Genomic DNA, 16,049 nt, shown 5'->3' on the forward strand with positions numbered 1-16,049 from the left:
AGAAAAAAATTGGAAACTGTTCATCATATCTGGACTCTTGCGAGGTGTGCTAAACCATGAAGAGTTATTTAACCGCAGAGCATAGTCAAACAAAAATTAACACGTTTACCCTGTGATGCCATCATCTTTACGGTTTTAATAAAAAGATATATATTTTTTTAAATTCCATTTACCGTAATTGCAGGCAGGTTGTCAAATTTCTGAGACATTCTTCTCCAGGGAGACCCAGGCAAATAATTATGTGTACAATGGAAAAAGGTTCACCTTAAAGGCTATGGACCTTTGCACTAACATTTTTATTGTTCATTTGCTAATTTAATGCAAAATTAACCAACATTTCTAAGTCAAGGTAAGCACTAAGATAGGTCATCAAGGTGACCATAGAAGCCAAGCATATTGCATGGTGCAGACAAACCTTGGACCATGGACCATGTACTGTAACTCACACAAGAAAAAAATAACTGCATTGCATGCTCTTTAATGAGCACACCAAAAGAAAGCTTGCGCCACTCCGTAGTTGGTGTGTGCTTAGAATAGGGTTCCCACTTAAATATGTAGAAGATAATTCCAGTACTCTAAAGAGAAATGCAAATAGGAGTTTATTTGTTTGTGGCTACACTTGTGATGTTTGGGTCCAGAGGAACCTTGATCAGACTAATTAAGGTGTGTGTAAAAAAAATTATGTATGTCCACACCGGAGACTGTGCTAATTATTCCATTATTTATACTATAATATGGCTTAAATAAGTGTTTATGAGCTGTCAGGAGTTCAAATACAAGGGCTTTACATCCAGCCCTCAGAACAGCAACATGACGGATTAGTGCAAAACGGAAACTGAGATACTCTATAGATAGGCTGAAACTTAAAGGGGTTCTACACTTTGGAGAGATCATCAGCATCTGATCGGCGGGGGTCCGACATCCGGGACCCCCGCCGATCAGCTGTTTAAGAAGGCAGCGGTGCTCCAGCAGCGCCGTAGCCTTCTCACTGTTTACAGCAGGCCCAGTGACGTCACGACTAGTATCACTGGCCTGGGCGGGGATAAGCACCATTCAAGGGAACGAAGCTTAGCCCCACCCAGGCCAGTGATACTAGTCACGTCACTGGGCCTGCTGTAAACAGTGAGAAAGCCACGGCGCTGCTGGAGCACCGCTGCCTTCTTAAACAGCTGATCGGCGGGGGTCCCGGGTGTCGGACCCCCGCCGATCAGATGCTGATGATCTCTCCAGAGTAGAGATCATCAGTTTAAACAAAGTGTAGAACCCCTTTAACTCTTAGGACAAAAACTGTCAAAAAAGTTTAATAAAAAGACAAATTGAAAAAAATATTTTTAGCCCAAAATAAGAAAAATTTTATAAAAATGTATTTATAGGCGTTTATAGTCTTTAAGAAAAATAAGCAGATAAAAGCCAGATAATGCAAGTCCCTACATATATGCTGACAGCTGTAAATCACTTTAATGAGGAGCTTCTTCAGGCTCCTGTACAGTACACAGTGTACCAGAAACAAAGTGGACTGGCCCTCATCTGACATCCAAAGGAGCAGCTCATCCTGGTGCAGACATAGGGCAGTACAAAACATGTAATACCGCACTGTACTGTAGAGGAGAGCTACTAGACTACTAAGAGAAGGGTTTTACCAGTTACATCCGAGTATAAAACTACTGTATCCTGAAGCCATCTCGTATCCATAGCCAAGACGTATAAGAACTTCTGGCCAAGACTGTTAACCATAAATATTGTCAAGGTCACCACTGACTATATGGCTCAGCCAAATGTGTATGTGAAGTTTCTGGAGACAGGGAAGACTAGCGGCAGATTATTGATGGAAACAATCAGATAGGAGAATAGGAAAATCCATCTGGTCTAACCTCTCTAGTTGGCCCCAAAGGGCCTGGCATCCACACAGACGTTAGATTTTTGACAGATCTCAAAGAAATATGAAGGATCTGCTGACATATTTAATGTTTATGATAAACTTTAATCTGTTCTTTTTTTCCAAGCCAAAAAGGTGTCTAAGACTACTTTCACACCATCGTTTTGGCTTTCTGTTTGTGAGATCCATTCAGGGCTCTCACAAGTGGTCCAAAACAAATCAGATTTGCCCTAATGCATTCTGAATGGATAAGGATCCGCTCAGAATGCATCAGTTTGCCTCCGTTCCGTCTCCATTCCGCTCTGGAGGCGGACACCAAAACGCTGCCTGCAGCGTTGGTGTCCGCCTGATGATGCGGAGACAAAGGGATCCGTCCCGACACAAAATGTAAGTCAATGGGGACGGATCCGTTTTCACTGACACAATATGGCGAAATAGAAAACGGATCCGTCCCCCATTGACTTTCAATGGTGTTCAAGACGGACCCATTTTGGCTATGTTACAAATAATACAAACGGATGCGTTCTGAACAGATGCATGCGGTTGTATTTTCCGAACGGAAGCGTTTGTGCAGATCCATGACGGATCTGCACCAATTCTTCTTCTTTTTTTGCTTCCGACTTAGAATTTTTATTTTGAATAGTTTAAAATTATTGCAAATGCTTTAAATACCATAAAATTTGTCACTTATTGATGTACTGCTGGTTGTGGAGACTGTGAATCTACAGAGGCATTGTCTGTGAGAGGGGACCCAAATCATGGAAACTGTAGTTCTTTACATGGTGATCCACCCACAGTATGCCCTAGCAGCATCAAAACAAAGCTGCTATACAGAGCTGGACAAGATAATGAAAGTGAAACATAACTACTCCTGAACTCTAGTAGTTTATCCTGGTAAGAATTCAGCACAAGGTATTTTTCCATATTTTTATTAATTTTGAAAAACACTTTAAAAGAATAGGTAAATGACAAACATTGCTAATTTTCTATCATCTATACAGTAATTATGATATTTAAAAGGTAAAACTATTCCTTTAAGATTGTATATCTCTGCTTCATGTGCTGCATCCATATTTATGGTTCTGGATTTTAAAAAAGAAGCATCGACCAATTTATTATTGTGTTAAAACCTACCATTCAAATGATTACTACTTGGTGGTGTAAAAAACACAGTGCCTGGCAGCAATAAGACGTTCCATACCTCCATGTGTCGCTCCAGCTCTTTTAGCAGTGTTGGGTACTTGTCCAGACGCATGAATGGTTTACTTAGGCCTGTTGTTAGCACAAGAATGCCAGGGCTGTTGGCACCTTTCATTTCCATGAATTCTCCAAGCTCTTCACTGTGGCAGAGGAGCAGAAGAGACTACATTTTAATTTTTGTTAGCTTTTAAAATTCAATTCAATAGTTGCCAAAATTAGCGATATCACTTAAAGAGGACCTAGCACCACAAAATGAGTGCAAGCTGCAGGCAGCATGTTCTAGAAAGGAGGAGCTGAGCAGATTGATATATAGTTCTGTGGGAAAAGATTCAGTACAACTTTATACATTTAAGCAATTTATTTTTATGTAATTTATACATTTAAGTCTCTGCTCTTTCTGACTTCATTTTTCATGTGGGAAGTGTTAGCAGTGAACAGCTTTCCCCGTGTAAGAGTATACACAGAGATAGCTGTCAGTCACTGACATCTCCCCCGTGAACAATGAAATCAGGATGAACAGAGACTTAGGCCTCATTCACACGACCGTTCCTTGGGTCCGCATCCGAGCCGCCGTTTTGGCAGCTCGGATGCGGACCCTTTCCCTTCAATGGGGCCGCAAAAGATGCGAACAGCACTCCGTGTGCTGTCCGCATCCGTGGCTCCGTTCCGCGGCCCCGCTAAAAAAATATAACATGTCCTATTCTTGTCTGCGCTTTGCGGACAAGAATAGGCATTTATATTGCCGGCGCCCGTTCCATTCCACAAATTGCGGAAGGCAACGCGGGCGGCTTCCGCGGTTTGCAGACCGCAAAAAACGACACGGCCGTGTGCATGAGGCTTTAAATGTATAAAATGACAAGTCTTACAGAATCTGTTCCCACAAAACTATATATCAACCTGCTCTATTAACATGCTGCCTGCAGATTGATTTGCATTTCAAGGAGATAGGTCCTCTTTAAATGGAATCGGTCATCAGTTTTTATCATGCTAAACTGCTAACACTGTAGATAGGCACTGGGAAGAGCAGTAAAAACATACCTTTTTGGAGATTTTATGATCAAGAGTAGTGAGAATATGAAGTTTTATTCTGCCCCTGCAAGTGCACTGGAGGCAGAGCTTCACTGTGCAGTGCTCCTCTGCACTGAGCTGCTTCATGGCCTGTCACCTCTGTTCTGAGTGACTGCTGAAGCATCCAACCAGGAGACCTCTAGAGCGGTCACAGAGGACAGGGGATATGAAGCAGCTCAATGAAGTGCACTTAAGCAGGAGAATCATCAAACATATGAAAGTCCCACTGTTTCAGCACCGCAGCTCTTGTGCCTGCCGGACAGAAGGGTTGACGGTCAGGTTCCAGTGACCACTGCAGCAAATCACTTGCCTCAATGGTTAAGTGTGCATGAATGGCATGGGACTACAGAGACCTCCATTGTAATTCATTTTTCATTTTAGACTATCACTTCCCAGTCTTCATCATTTGCGTTTCTTCATGTTTAACTTGTAGGACGGAGGGGGAGCATGAAAACAATAACCGCACATTGATGGAGTTGCTGCACTGACATAAAAGCTACTACTTGTACAGCCCTTGTATATGCCTGTCACATGTCGGCTGCACAGGGGCTCAGTGGTTAGCACTGGTGCCTTGCAGCGCTGGGATCCTAGTAGTCACATGTCGGCTGCACAGGGGCTCAGTGGTTAGCACTGGTGCCTTGCAGCGCTGGGATCCTAGTAGTCACATGTCGGCTGCACAGGGGCTCAGTGGTTAGCACTGGTGCCTTGCAGCGCTGGGATCCTAGTAGTCACATGTCGGCTGCACAGGGGCTCAGTGGTTAGCACTGGTGCCTTGCAGCGCTGGGATCCTAGGTTCAAATCCAACCAAAGGCAACATCTGCATGGAGTTGTATGTATGTTTGTGTGGGTTTCCACTGGGTACTCTGGTTATTTCCCACACTTCAAAGACATGCCGATAGGGAACTTAGATTGTGAGCTCCAGCAAGTGAAGAGAATGTCTGTAAACTGCTGCGGAATATGTCAGCGCTATATAAGTGAGTAAACGAAAAACCCAACAATACCATCAGCTCCATCACTGCACCACAATGCTCCCCTTTCCTACAGATCAGTGAGGGCAGGAGCATGAGAAAATGAGAAAACCAAGACATGATACTTATATTTCTAAAGTGGACAACCGTACGGATTTACGTGCGTTTCTGCAGCATATCCGCACCAAAATCCGCAATGTCTAACAGCAGATTTTGGTGTGGATTTAATGCGGTTTAGCAAAGGGTAAAATCCACAGCTAAAACCGCAAACACAGTTGACATGATGCAGATTTTGAAATTGCTTAGTGTACATAAGATTTTGGTAATCTCATACACTGGGCTGGTACTGTAGTAAGCTGCGGTTTTTCCGCATGGGAATCGGAGTCGAAAAAAACGCACACAATCTGCAACATGTGCAGGTGGCCGTACTATCAAAAACGGACAGCAGCAACGTGTTTGAGCCGATTTGGCTTCCTTCAGCAGTTGGTGGCCAGTAACTTCACTGTTTGACGATCTCACTTCAACTGTCAAAAAGGTCTTGCCTTTTATAACAATTTAACTGAATAAAAAGACAACTGTCTTGAATAATCCAACCACGTGACCCTCTAAATCAAGCTTTATTAAGCAAAGCCTCCATATTAAGTGAGTTATAATATGCCTGGATTAGTTGCCAGACTTTTTCATACATTCTGCCAGCTCCACCTCAATTCATTCCTATGTCCTAAACATCTGTAACGGTGGTCTATTGGCCGCCATGCTAAATACTTCAATTCTCAGTTGTATAAGGTAGTGTGCATAGATATGAATGGCCACCCAATGGCTTGTATCTCTACAGAAAAGTGATATTCTATTATCATACTCTTTGCAAAGCAAATCTACACAATAGTGAGAAAGTGCCACCTTCTGTTTCATAAGGAACATAGGACACCCCACAAAACTGGGCTTTAAAGCAACAAATAAAAAACAAAAATTGATATATATAAATCAGTCTACATACAAAAAAAGATGGATGAATTCTGCATATAATTTTCTCCTGTGAACAAGGCAGACATAGAGCTGGAGAGGGTCCAGAGGAGGGCAACTAAAGTAATAACTGGAATGGGGCAACTACAGTACCCTGAAAGATTATCAAAATTAGGGTTATTCACGTTAGAAAAAAGACGACGGAGGGGAGATCTAATAACTATGTATAAATATATCAGTGGTCAGTGCAGAGATCTATCCCATCATCTATTTATCCCCAGGACTGTGACTGTGACGAGGGGACATCCTCTGCGTCTGGAGGAAAGAAGGTTTGTACACAAACATAGAAAAGGATTCTTTACGGTAAGAGCAGTGAGACTATGGAACTCTCTGCCTGAGGAGGTGGTGATGGTGAGTACAATAAAGGAATTCAAGAGGGGCCTGGACGTATTTCTGGAGCTTAATAATATTACAGGCTATAGCTACTAGAGAGGGGTCGTTGATCCAGGGAGTTATTCTGATTGCCTGATTGGAGTCGGGAAGGAATTTATTTTCCCCTAAAGTGGGAAGAATTGGCTTCTACCTGGTTTTAGCATGGCAAACAGCCTCTCTGGACTTTCACAGTCAGACCGCTTACACTGACCAGAGAGAGAAGAGTGGTGAGTAACTTATGCCTCGTTCACATCTCCATTAGGAGATCCGGCAGAGACCAGCCTGCCGGCTCTCACAGGATCCGGGTTTGCCGCATGCCCTACTTAACTACCAACATTGACTGCAATGGGGTCCGACAGTGATCCAGGTGCTTTCAGACATAAATGCCAGGTTTCGGTTGGACAAAAACCGCTGCATGCAATAGTTTTGTCCAGCTGACAGCTAGCATTTGTGCCGGATCAGACAGGCGAATCTCCTAAATGTATATGTGAACGAGGCCTTAAATAGAGCATCACACGTTACACTGATCAGTGTAATGCTTTTCTGTCTGCGTTTTTTCTAAGCCTATCAAGAGAATAGAGCAGTCATATTGTTATGTCATTTCTACTGATCTACCAGGATACTAATAGATAACATCTTCCTCTCACCACAGCAGTAAACTAACAATTGATTAACTATCAATATAGGAGTCCCATCAATCTGTGCTGTCTGCTACAGAATAACATTTTGTTGTTCATTTTCAACTCTATGGAAATGCTGAAATGAAAAAGAAAAATAACCAAAAATTCTAAAAACTAAAATTTGCTTTCTAGGACTATTTGGGCAGATTTACTATTAGTGTCACACTCTGCCCTAAGAATATGAATCACAGTCTTAATATTAGGCTACTTTCACACTTGCGTCAGAGGATTCCGCCAGGCAGTTCAGTCGCCAGAACTGCCTGCCAGATCACATAATCCGGATGCAAATGGATGCATTTGTCAGACGGATCCAGATGCGGATCCGTCTGACAAATGCATTGAAATACCGGATCCGTCTCTCCGGTGTCGTCTGCAAAAACAGAAACGGTATTTTTTTTTTTTTTACAGATTTAAAAAGGTCTGCGCATGCAAGGACCGGAAAAACGGATCAGTCAATGCGGCAACTTTAATGCTGGATCCGGCACTCATACATTTCAATGGAAATTAATGCCAGATTCGGCATTCTGGCAAGTGTTTAGGATTTATGGCCGGAGAGAAAAATGCAGCATGCTGCAGTATTTTCTCTGGCCAAAAAACGTAAGAGGGACTGCTCTATGGTGATGTACCATGTGATGTACCATGTGATGGACCATGTGATGAGTGCAGTGACGTCACCAAAGGTTTTTTTCCTCCCAGGTCATCAAAGAAGAAGAAAGAAGAGAAGCCGGGCTGCGCAAACAAGTTGATGAGGCGAGTTTAATTATTTATTTATTTTTTTTAACCCCCCCATCACTATTTTACTAAGCATTCAGTATTAAGAATGCTATTATTTTCCATTATAACCATGTTATAAGGGAAAATAATAAAATCTACACAACACCTAACCCAAACCCGAACTTCTGTGAAGAAGTCCGGGTTCGGGTCTGGGCACCAAACATGCCGATTTTTCTCACACGCGTGCAAAACACATTAAAACGCTTTGCACTTGCGCGGAAAAATCGTGCATTTTTCCGCGACACACCTGCATCCTATCCGGCCCTCACACGCGACACCCCCGTGTGAAAAAGGCCTTAGACAAATTTACTATTCTGGCACACAGACCTTTATAAATATAAAGTATCGTCAATCCTGTGCCTGATTTGTGCTAGAATTCCGTCTGTGCACCAAAAATTTCTACGTGTGCCAAAAAAGTGTCTAGTCCAAGATTACGCCACCTATAAGTTGCTAGTAGTTTACTTAAAAAAGCAGCCAAAATTTTGTTGCACAAAGGCGTATTTAGGCCAAACCTCCTTGTCAAACAAGGCATAAAATAGTTAGAAAAGAGTGTAAACCAGTTAGTATATGTGATGCAAAGCATGCATGCCATTTTTTGGCGTAAAATGTGCTAAAAACTGGCACATTTTCAATAGAAAATCTGCCCAACTGTGTTTAAAAAAATAAAATAACCCTTTCTGATAGAAGTGTCTCCTTAAACTAAACCTTTAACATATATATTAGCGACAGGCATATAAATATAAAATGAAGACTGGAACCAACGCCTTTTAACCCTACCCACCACTTCTTCCTCTGCCCATGGATACGAGTATTGAAAAAAAGTATTCAATAAACATAATAAAAAGCACAAAGCAACATGGACTAGAAAGAAAGTGGAAGGATGAAAAGAAACTAGGAGTAGCTGAATGGCGTAATTCTAGATTCCCTGGCGCTTCACTTTACCACAGTGCTTCTGTTATCTGTGAAAAGAGGCAGCAAAATTATAACAATCCCCTGAACCCAGCTGCACCAAACAGGACAAAACATTCTTTCATGAGGTTTGTCCGAGTACTTGTAAGCCCTCCACAGACCATCTCCTTACATGCACTGCAAGCTACAGATATACAATAGAAACACAAACACAGAGTGGACAGTAACCCACCTACAAGGGGGGAACAAGACAGCACTAAAGAGCAAATGCCATCTCTAACCAGAACCAAGTGTTCATTAAGCCTTAAGAACCAATATATACTTTCCGGCAATGGACCTTGTAGACACCAAGCTCGCATAATAGCGTAAAACGTGAGCCTAAGAGCCACTATCTGTTCATTTCTTCTGCTTTAACAAAGATAAAAACATATTAAAGGGACTGCAAAATTCCACAAAAATATATTTAGTGGACTTCTATTCTTATTTTTAAAAAAAAGCCCCTCCCCATAAAAATGCACACGACTTCCAGCATCGCTCCCCAGGCACTGATGGATCTCCTACACCCAGTCAATGGTTCTCACCATAACCAGGAGCCTGCAGTAGTCCGTGAGGTCAGTATGGACTGCTGTAGTGCAAGACAGAATTCACACTTTTCAGTCTTTCCTGACTGACTAAATAGAAACCGAGAACCTCTATCTTATCAAAGACTAAAATCTGCATAGTGCTCAGACGTCTACAACATTTAAGAGAAATTCTAGTTCATAAAAAGAGGGATCTTCACGAAAATCTGCTGAAGAAGGAACCTCAAACAAACTAGAGTCATTTGTCTGAAAGAGACTTACAGTTCGGAGGATGATTTCTGCCTGAAGTAGATGGAGCAGGAACTTTCCGCACTGACGGGCCTTAAGATGGCACACAGGCACCGCATTGTACCAAGAGCACTAGCGCGCCGCGGTGCAACAGACTAGAAGCTGTATGCCTGAAGTCCTGATCGGAGGCTGGGGCTCCTTTCTCTGTCCGCTCGGATGGGAGGATGACGTCACCTCTCCAGCATACAGCCAAGCTAGGGGAAGGCAGTGTGCAAGAGACAAAGACTTCTGTGCCTGGGTTATCCATGCTCCAGTTACTCTGCAGATCCACTGAGCTTTCACCAGTCACACTTATGCTGAGCAAACATAGCTTGCACTTAAGCGCATTATCTGCTTCACTACTTCACTCAAGAAAGAGGACTTATTTTAGATGCTTTGCCCCACTATCGCTGGAATAGAAAACCAGGCTCCAACGCATCGTCATGGGTCAACAAAAAGGAAAAAAGGTTCCTTAGAAGAGTCTCTCTTAAGACTACAAGATCTGGCATAACTGATGAAGCAGAAACCCCACGGAGAGAAATAGTTACCCCTGGAGACCATTCACCAAGATTTATGGCCTGAACGGTAATGTGCCATTCCCATGGGTGAAGCCATTTTCATCAAACGTGAACCAACACTACAACTTCATAGCCTGAGTTTTATGGATTTATTTTTCTACTAAAAGGGTGCATTTACATGTAGCAGAAATACGGCAGTATTTGGGTATAGAAAATTTGCAGCAAAAGCCTGTAGTGCTAGGAGTCAGACCTGGGGTGATCAATTGACCACCCCAGAGGGTGCATTTCTAAAGGGGAAATGACACAGCCCCTTTGCAAGGGTAATCTCAATCTCTCATATTTCTGGGAACCCTGGTGGGAATTTATCACGAGGGGGAATATTTGAAGTCAGTTATGCTTGAGTCTGCGTTGGCGTACTTCATGCCACATGTGGTGTCAGATCATTTTTATTTATTATATATATTCAATTTCCCATATACAAAATGTGTGGTTTGATAAAAATGTCTTATCTTTAGGGCCCATGTACACAGCAATAGCAGTTTCTGCGGTCCGAAAATCACAGGTCTACAAAACACAGTTACCGGATGAGAGCCTGCCATTATTATTTTTTTCTATCCTAGGACATGTTCTATTTTTTTTTGCAGGGCCACGGAACAGACTTCGGCCTCTTTCACATGAGAATGACGGATTAGGTCCGGATGTGTTCAGTGAAACTCGCACCATTTTGCAAGCAAGTTCAGTCAGTTTTGTCTGTGATTTCGTTCAGTTGTTTAGTTTTTTCCGTGCGGGTGCAATGCGTTTTGATGCATTTTTCAGGCGCGTGATAAAAAACTGAAGCTTTACAAACAACATCTCTTAGCAACCATCAGTGAAAAACGCATTGCATCCGCACTTGCTTTCGGATGCAATGAGTTTTTCAATGAAGCCCAATTCACTTCTATGGGGCCAGGGCTGCGTGAAAAACGCTGAATATAGAACATGCTGAGATTTTCACGCAACCCACAAGTGATGCGTGAAAATCACCGCTCATTTAAGTAAATTGGTCCGGATTCAGTGCGGGTGAAATGCGTTCACCTCACGCATTGCACCTGCGCGGAATTCTCACCCGTGTGAAAGGGGCCTTATACTTGTGGACAGCACATCGAGATGAATGGGTCCATGGTAGTGGAATCCATAACGGAATTCTTAGATAACCTGAACCTTGTACGCCGAATTTAAAACACAATTTCGCTCATCCCTACAAATAAACCCCAAAAGTCGCAAAAGCCCCATTTTGCGACTTTATGAAGCCAGAATTCTGGGAGTGAAGCCATGATAAATCAGGGCTCCTGTGTTTATTGAAATCACTTTAGAACAGGCATGCTCAGCCTGCGGCCCTCCAGCTGTTGCAAAACTACAACTCTCATCCTGCCCGAACAGCCTACAGGTATCAGCCTACAGTAGGGCATTGTGGGAGTTGTAGTTTTACAACAGCTGGAGGGCCGCAGGTTGAGCATGCCTGCTTTAGAAGAAGGCCCCAGACATCTGCTGTAGTTCTCTCCTCTCCCCTACCCTCCCCCCCCCCCCCCCCCCAATTTGCTTTTGTGTTGCCAGCGGCAAATGTCTTAACTGGGCGGACCTGCCGAGGACAAGTAACGGACGTTTGATACTCAAAAACTGAAAATACTATAAGCCCTTGTTGGTTAGTTCTGTGGACTGAGCATGCTCGGCCTGTGCAAGTGAAGAAAGTGAGAAGAAGGCCTGTTTTAGGAAAACAGTGATGTCCTATGGCACAGGCTCAACCTGGGAAGATAAACAGTTTAGTCTGGATAACTTATTATATATTTGCAAACCTTGTTTATTTCACAAACGGAATACAATGAGCCAGGTTTATGATTCTGGGAATACCCCTTTAAGGCACATTATCTATTAAGGAAAGAGAGGCATAAGTATCATGCTCAGTCCACAGCACCATTTATTTTAGGTGTTTGTGTTCTCATAAAGGTCATAGCTACATGTATGCCAGCATACCCATATACAGTGACAGTAACAGTATACCCATACTACCCATCTAAAGCAACAGTCTGCACTGATCTCTATGTAAGCAGCATGGGGATGTTTGCCGCTCTTAATCTACCTCCCACTGTCATCGGATGCTCCAGGTCGGTGCACCAGTACTGGAATCTACACTGGCAAGGAAGCTGGTGTAGATTTCAAGAATAATCCTCATCTGGCATAGAGTATAATAAAGGTCCTGGGCTGTCCAGCCCCACACCGCCCCACCCAATCTTAGCAAAAGTGGCGAACACACCCCCAAAAAGTTATGCACCAAATTGTGCGACTCTCTGACATACAGGGGATGGTAAATGCACCCTCCGTGTCTGTACAGACTGCTATATCTGCATGCATGTGTAAACCGCAAAAGTATTGTGTAGTGTGAAGAATTATACAAAAATCAGCATTTCATTAAAGAAACCTTATTTCTATAAATCCTGTAAGCTCCTTCAAATAACAGAAAGCTTCAAAGTAAGGGTCTACAGTCTTATGTACTTGCACCTTTTATGTTTTTTTGGCTTTGACAGAGCAAGTATGCATACCTGTGCTGGGTAAGAACATTGACCGCTGAAGGATGGTTCGCACAATACGCCATATATAAATTCTTCATTTGATTCATTAGGCTCATGAAACAACCTCCAACTCTTTGTTGTCCTTCTGGCAATCTAATGAAGAAAGAGTCACAAAAAGTACAGAAAAATAAAAAAAAGTTCAGAAGAATCCGACATGCAATCAATGAGATCGGCTCATGTTCTAATGACATTCTCCTACGACATGTTAGTGCTGAGACTAGTGAAGATCTGATCTTGTGAACTAGTTCTAAGCTTTGTCAAATATGGAAGTGGTCAGGTGTGCAGTCACTCAACTAAGTGAACAGGAGGTAATCCATTCCAAAAACAGCACTGAAATGAAATTTCCACACACTCTACAAAAAAGCGATAGTCCCCTCATGGATCCTCCGCCACATCTTTCCTACTTTTTGACATGAAAACGGGACTGCTCAGCTGAGCGGAGACCGGTGGGAAACACCAAAACGGGAGTGACAGGGGATAGGTGAGGTGAGCATGACTTCTTTTACATTTTTAAAAGGTTTTCCGAGATTTTATTTACCGATGACCTACCCTTTGCATAGAGCATCAGTATCTGATCGGTGGGAGCACCACCGTCGATCAACTGTTTTGGGAAGGCAGTGGAGCTCGTGCGAGTGTCGCTGCCTTCACACTATATCGGCCATGTAAAAAAATATAGACTTGCTAATTGATATATTGGGGAGGCTTTATCAAAACTGGTGTAAAGGAAAACTGGCTTAGTTGCCCATAGCAACCAATCAGATTTCATCTTTTCATTTTACAAAGGAGCTCTGAAAAATAAAAAGTGGACTCTGATTGGTCGCTATGGACAAGTAAGCCAGTTTTCCTTTACACCAGTTTTGATAAACCTCCCCCCATTGAGTGGAGACTCCTGTTAATATGTGTATCCAAAAAACACCTGTCAGTGGAAACGTTCTTTGGTCATCCATTATAAGCTGCAGAAGATCATTTGTTGCAGTTATTTCAAGGATTTCATGGTCAGGTCACGCATAAAATTATTACAGTACAGCCGTACTCAAAAACCCCCGATTATCCCCAACGTAACACAAGAAAATAAGGACAAGTCATAACTTTGACTACGGAGCTGATTCTTTTATTTCAAAGTATGTGGGGAACATGAAAGCAGGGATATTCATAGGTGCAGGCATATGGCACAAGCATGATGTCCACTACTGGTGCAAACCCATCGTGAAGAAGCCAGAACAGGGGGATGTGTTCAGATCAGTATATTGGGCTATGGAGATTAGATAGATTATTTTTTTTATATTGTTTTTATCATTTTAGTTGTCTGTTAAAATGTATGCTGTATGTGATACAAATAATCAAACCTGCTGTGGAACAGGTGGATGATATTCAAACAGCTGGTGCTAAAAAACTTTCTAATAGAAGTTACATTTCAGAATTTAAAAGGTTACGGACACCTCTGGATGCATTTTTATTATTTCACTGTACATACTGGTATTTTGAGCTTATAAAAAAAATTAAAAAAAATAAAATAAAAAAAAATAAGGGTTAGTGAATGATCTGTCAAACAGCTCCTCAGTTGGCTTTCGCCGTGAAGGGAGGGTACAGAGCAGCCTGCAGAGAAAGGCTACAAAGTACAACCGGTTAAATATTTTTATATATTTTATAAATTATTGGAAAACTTTAGACCAAAATAAGTGCAATAGAAATGCATTCAGAGGCGTCTGTATCCTTAGGAAATTGCTAAAAATGACAATTATGGATCTTATCCACTGATATGAATTAAAAGGTAGGTTCACACTGCCGCAATCCGATTTGCAGTATCTCTTGTGGTTCAAAAATTATCAACACAGAAAGCACCAGGGACGACATATTGAACACGTCAAATAGCTGCGTATCACAGGGAACGTTCCCAGTTGTTGGTGCAACTTTCTGTGCACTTTTGAACCACCAGAGACACTGCAAATCTGACTGCGGTAATCAATTTCTGAGAAAATTCTGGTCCTGGTTCTTTGATACGCTACATGACCACCTTCCCATTTGAAAAATTTGCCCTTGATCCAATATGGCAGCTTTCAAGATGGCGGCCATGTCCGGGACATAGCCTAAAAAGCAACCTTCGGCACTGCAGCTGTCCAGAGACTACAACTCCTAGTATCCTCTTTTCAATTCTATGGAAGTTACAAGAACAGCCGACCAAGTGTGCATGCTGGGAGTTGCAGTTTCACAGCAGCTGGAGTGCCGAAGGTTGCCGATCCCTGGCGTAAAAGTTAGGCCCCCTCACCCATTACTTGCTGGGGTATTCAGATATTTAATTTTCCCTTTCATTTCTGAGATAAAAGGGTGTCCTGCAACTTGTGACTCGCCCTGTGTAAGTCCTTCCTTTATATTTCTCATTCCTTTCAAAACCACTTCTGAAAAACCCACAGGAAAATCTGCCTCAAAACCCCCTCCAAAAACTCCATGCGAACCTACCCTAAGGCCTCTTTCACACGGGCGTTGCGGAAAAATGTGCGGGTGCGTTGCGGGAACACCCGCGATTTTTCCGCGCGAGTGCAAAACATTGTAATGCGTTTTGCACTCGCGTGAGAAAAATCGCGCGTGTTTGGTACCCAAACCCGAACTTCTTCACAGAAGTTCGGGCTTGGGATCGGTGTTCTGTAGATAGTATTATTTTCCCTTATAACATGGTTATAAGGGAAAATAGCAGCATTCTGAATACAGAATGCTAAGTAAAACAGGGCTGGAGGGGTTAAAAAAAATAATAATTTAACTCACCTTAATCCACTTGCTCGCGATGCCCGGCATCTCCGTCTGACTCTTTTACTGTATAGGACCTGTGGAGAGCATTAACTATAGTTTAAGGACCTGGGATGACGTCACTCTGGTCATCACAGGGTACGTCACATGATCTTTTACCATGGTGAATCACCATGGTAAAAGATCATGTGACGTACCATGTGATGACCGGAGTGACGTCATCCCAGGTCCTTAAACTATAGTTAATGCTCTCCACAGGTCCTATACAGTAAAAGAGTCAGAAGCAGATGCCGGGCATCGCGAGCAAGTGGATTAAGGTGAGTTAAATGATTTTTTTTTTTTTTTAACCCCTCCAGCCCTGTTTTACTTAGCATTCTGTATTCAGAATGCTATTATTTTCCCTTATAACCATGTTATAAGGGAAAATAATAATGATCGGGTCTCCATCCCGATCGTCTCCTAGCA

At 42.5% G+C, this 16,049-nt stretch overlaps 1 protein-coding gene across 4 annotated transcripts in view; it reads right to left on the reverse strand.

Annotated features, from left to right (window-relative positions):
• ARHGEF7 (Rho guanine nucleotide exchange factor 7) overlaps nucleotides 1-16,049 on the reverse strand; it is a 157,902-nt gene that overhangs the window by 54,237 nt on the left and 87,616 nt on the right. For all 4 annotated transcript variants that reach the window (XM_040425215.1, XM_040425211.1, XM_040425212.1 and 1 more), the window contains 2 exons: nucleotides 12,813-12,935; nucleotides 3,078-3,216 (listed from right to left, as the gene is read on the reverse strand). In XM_040425215.1, the coding sequence (XP_040281149.1) occupies nucleotides 3,078-3,216; nucleotides 12,813-12,935 (262 nt within the window). The remainder of the gene's footprint in view (nucleotides 1-3,077; nucleotides 3,217-12,812; nucleotides 12,936-16,049) is intronic.

Source organism: Bufo bufo, chromosome 3 (genome assembly GCF_905171765.1).
Source record: "Bufo bufo chromosome 3, aBufBuf1.1, whole genome shotgun sequence".
Classification (NCBI taxonomy): domain Eukaryota; kingdom Metazoa; phylum Chordata; class Amphibia; order Anura; family Bufonidae; genus Bufo; species Bufo bufo.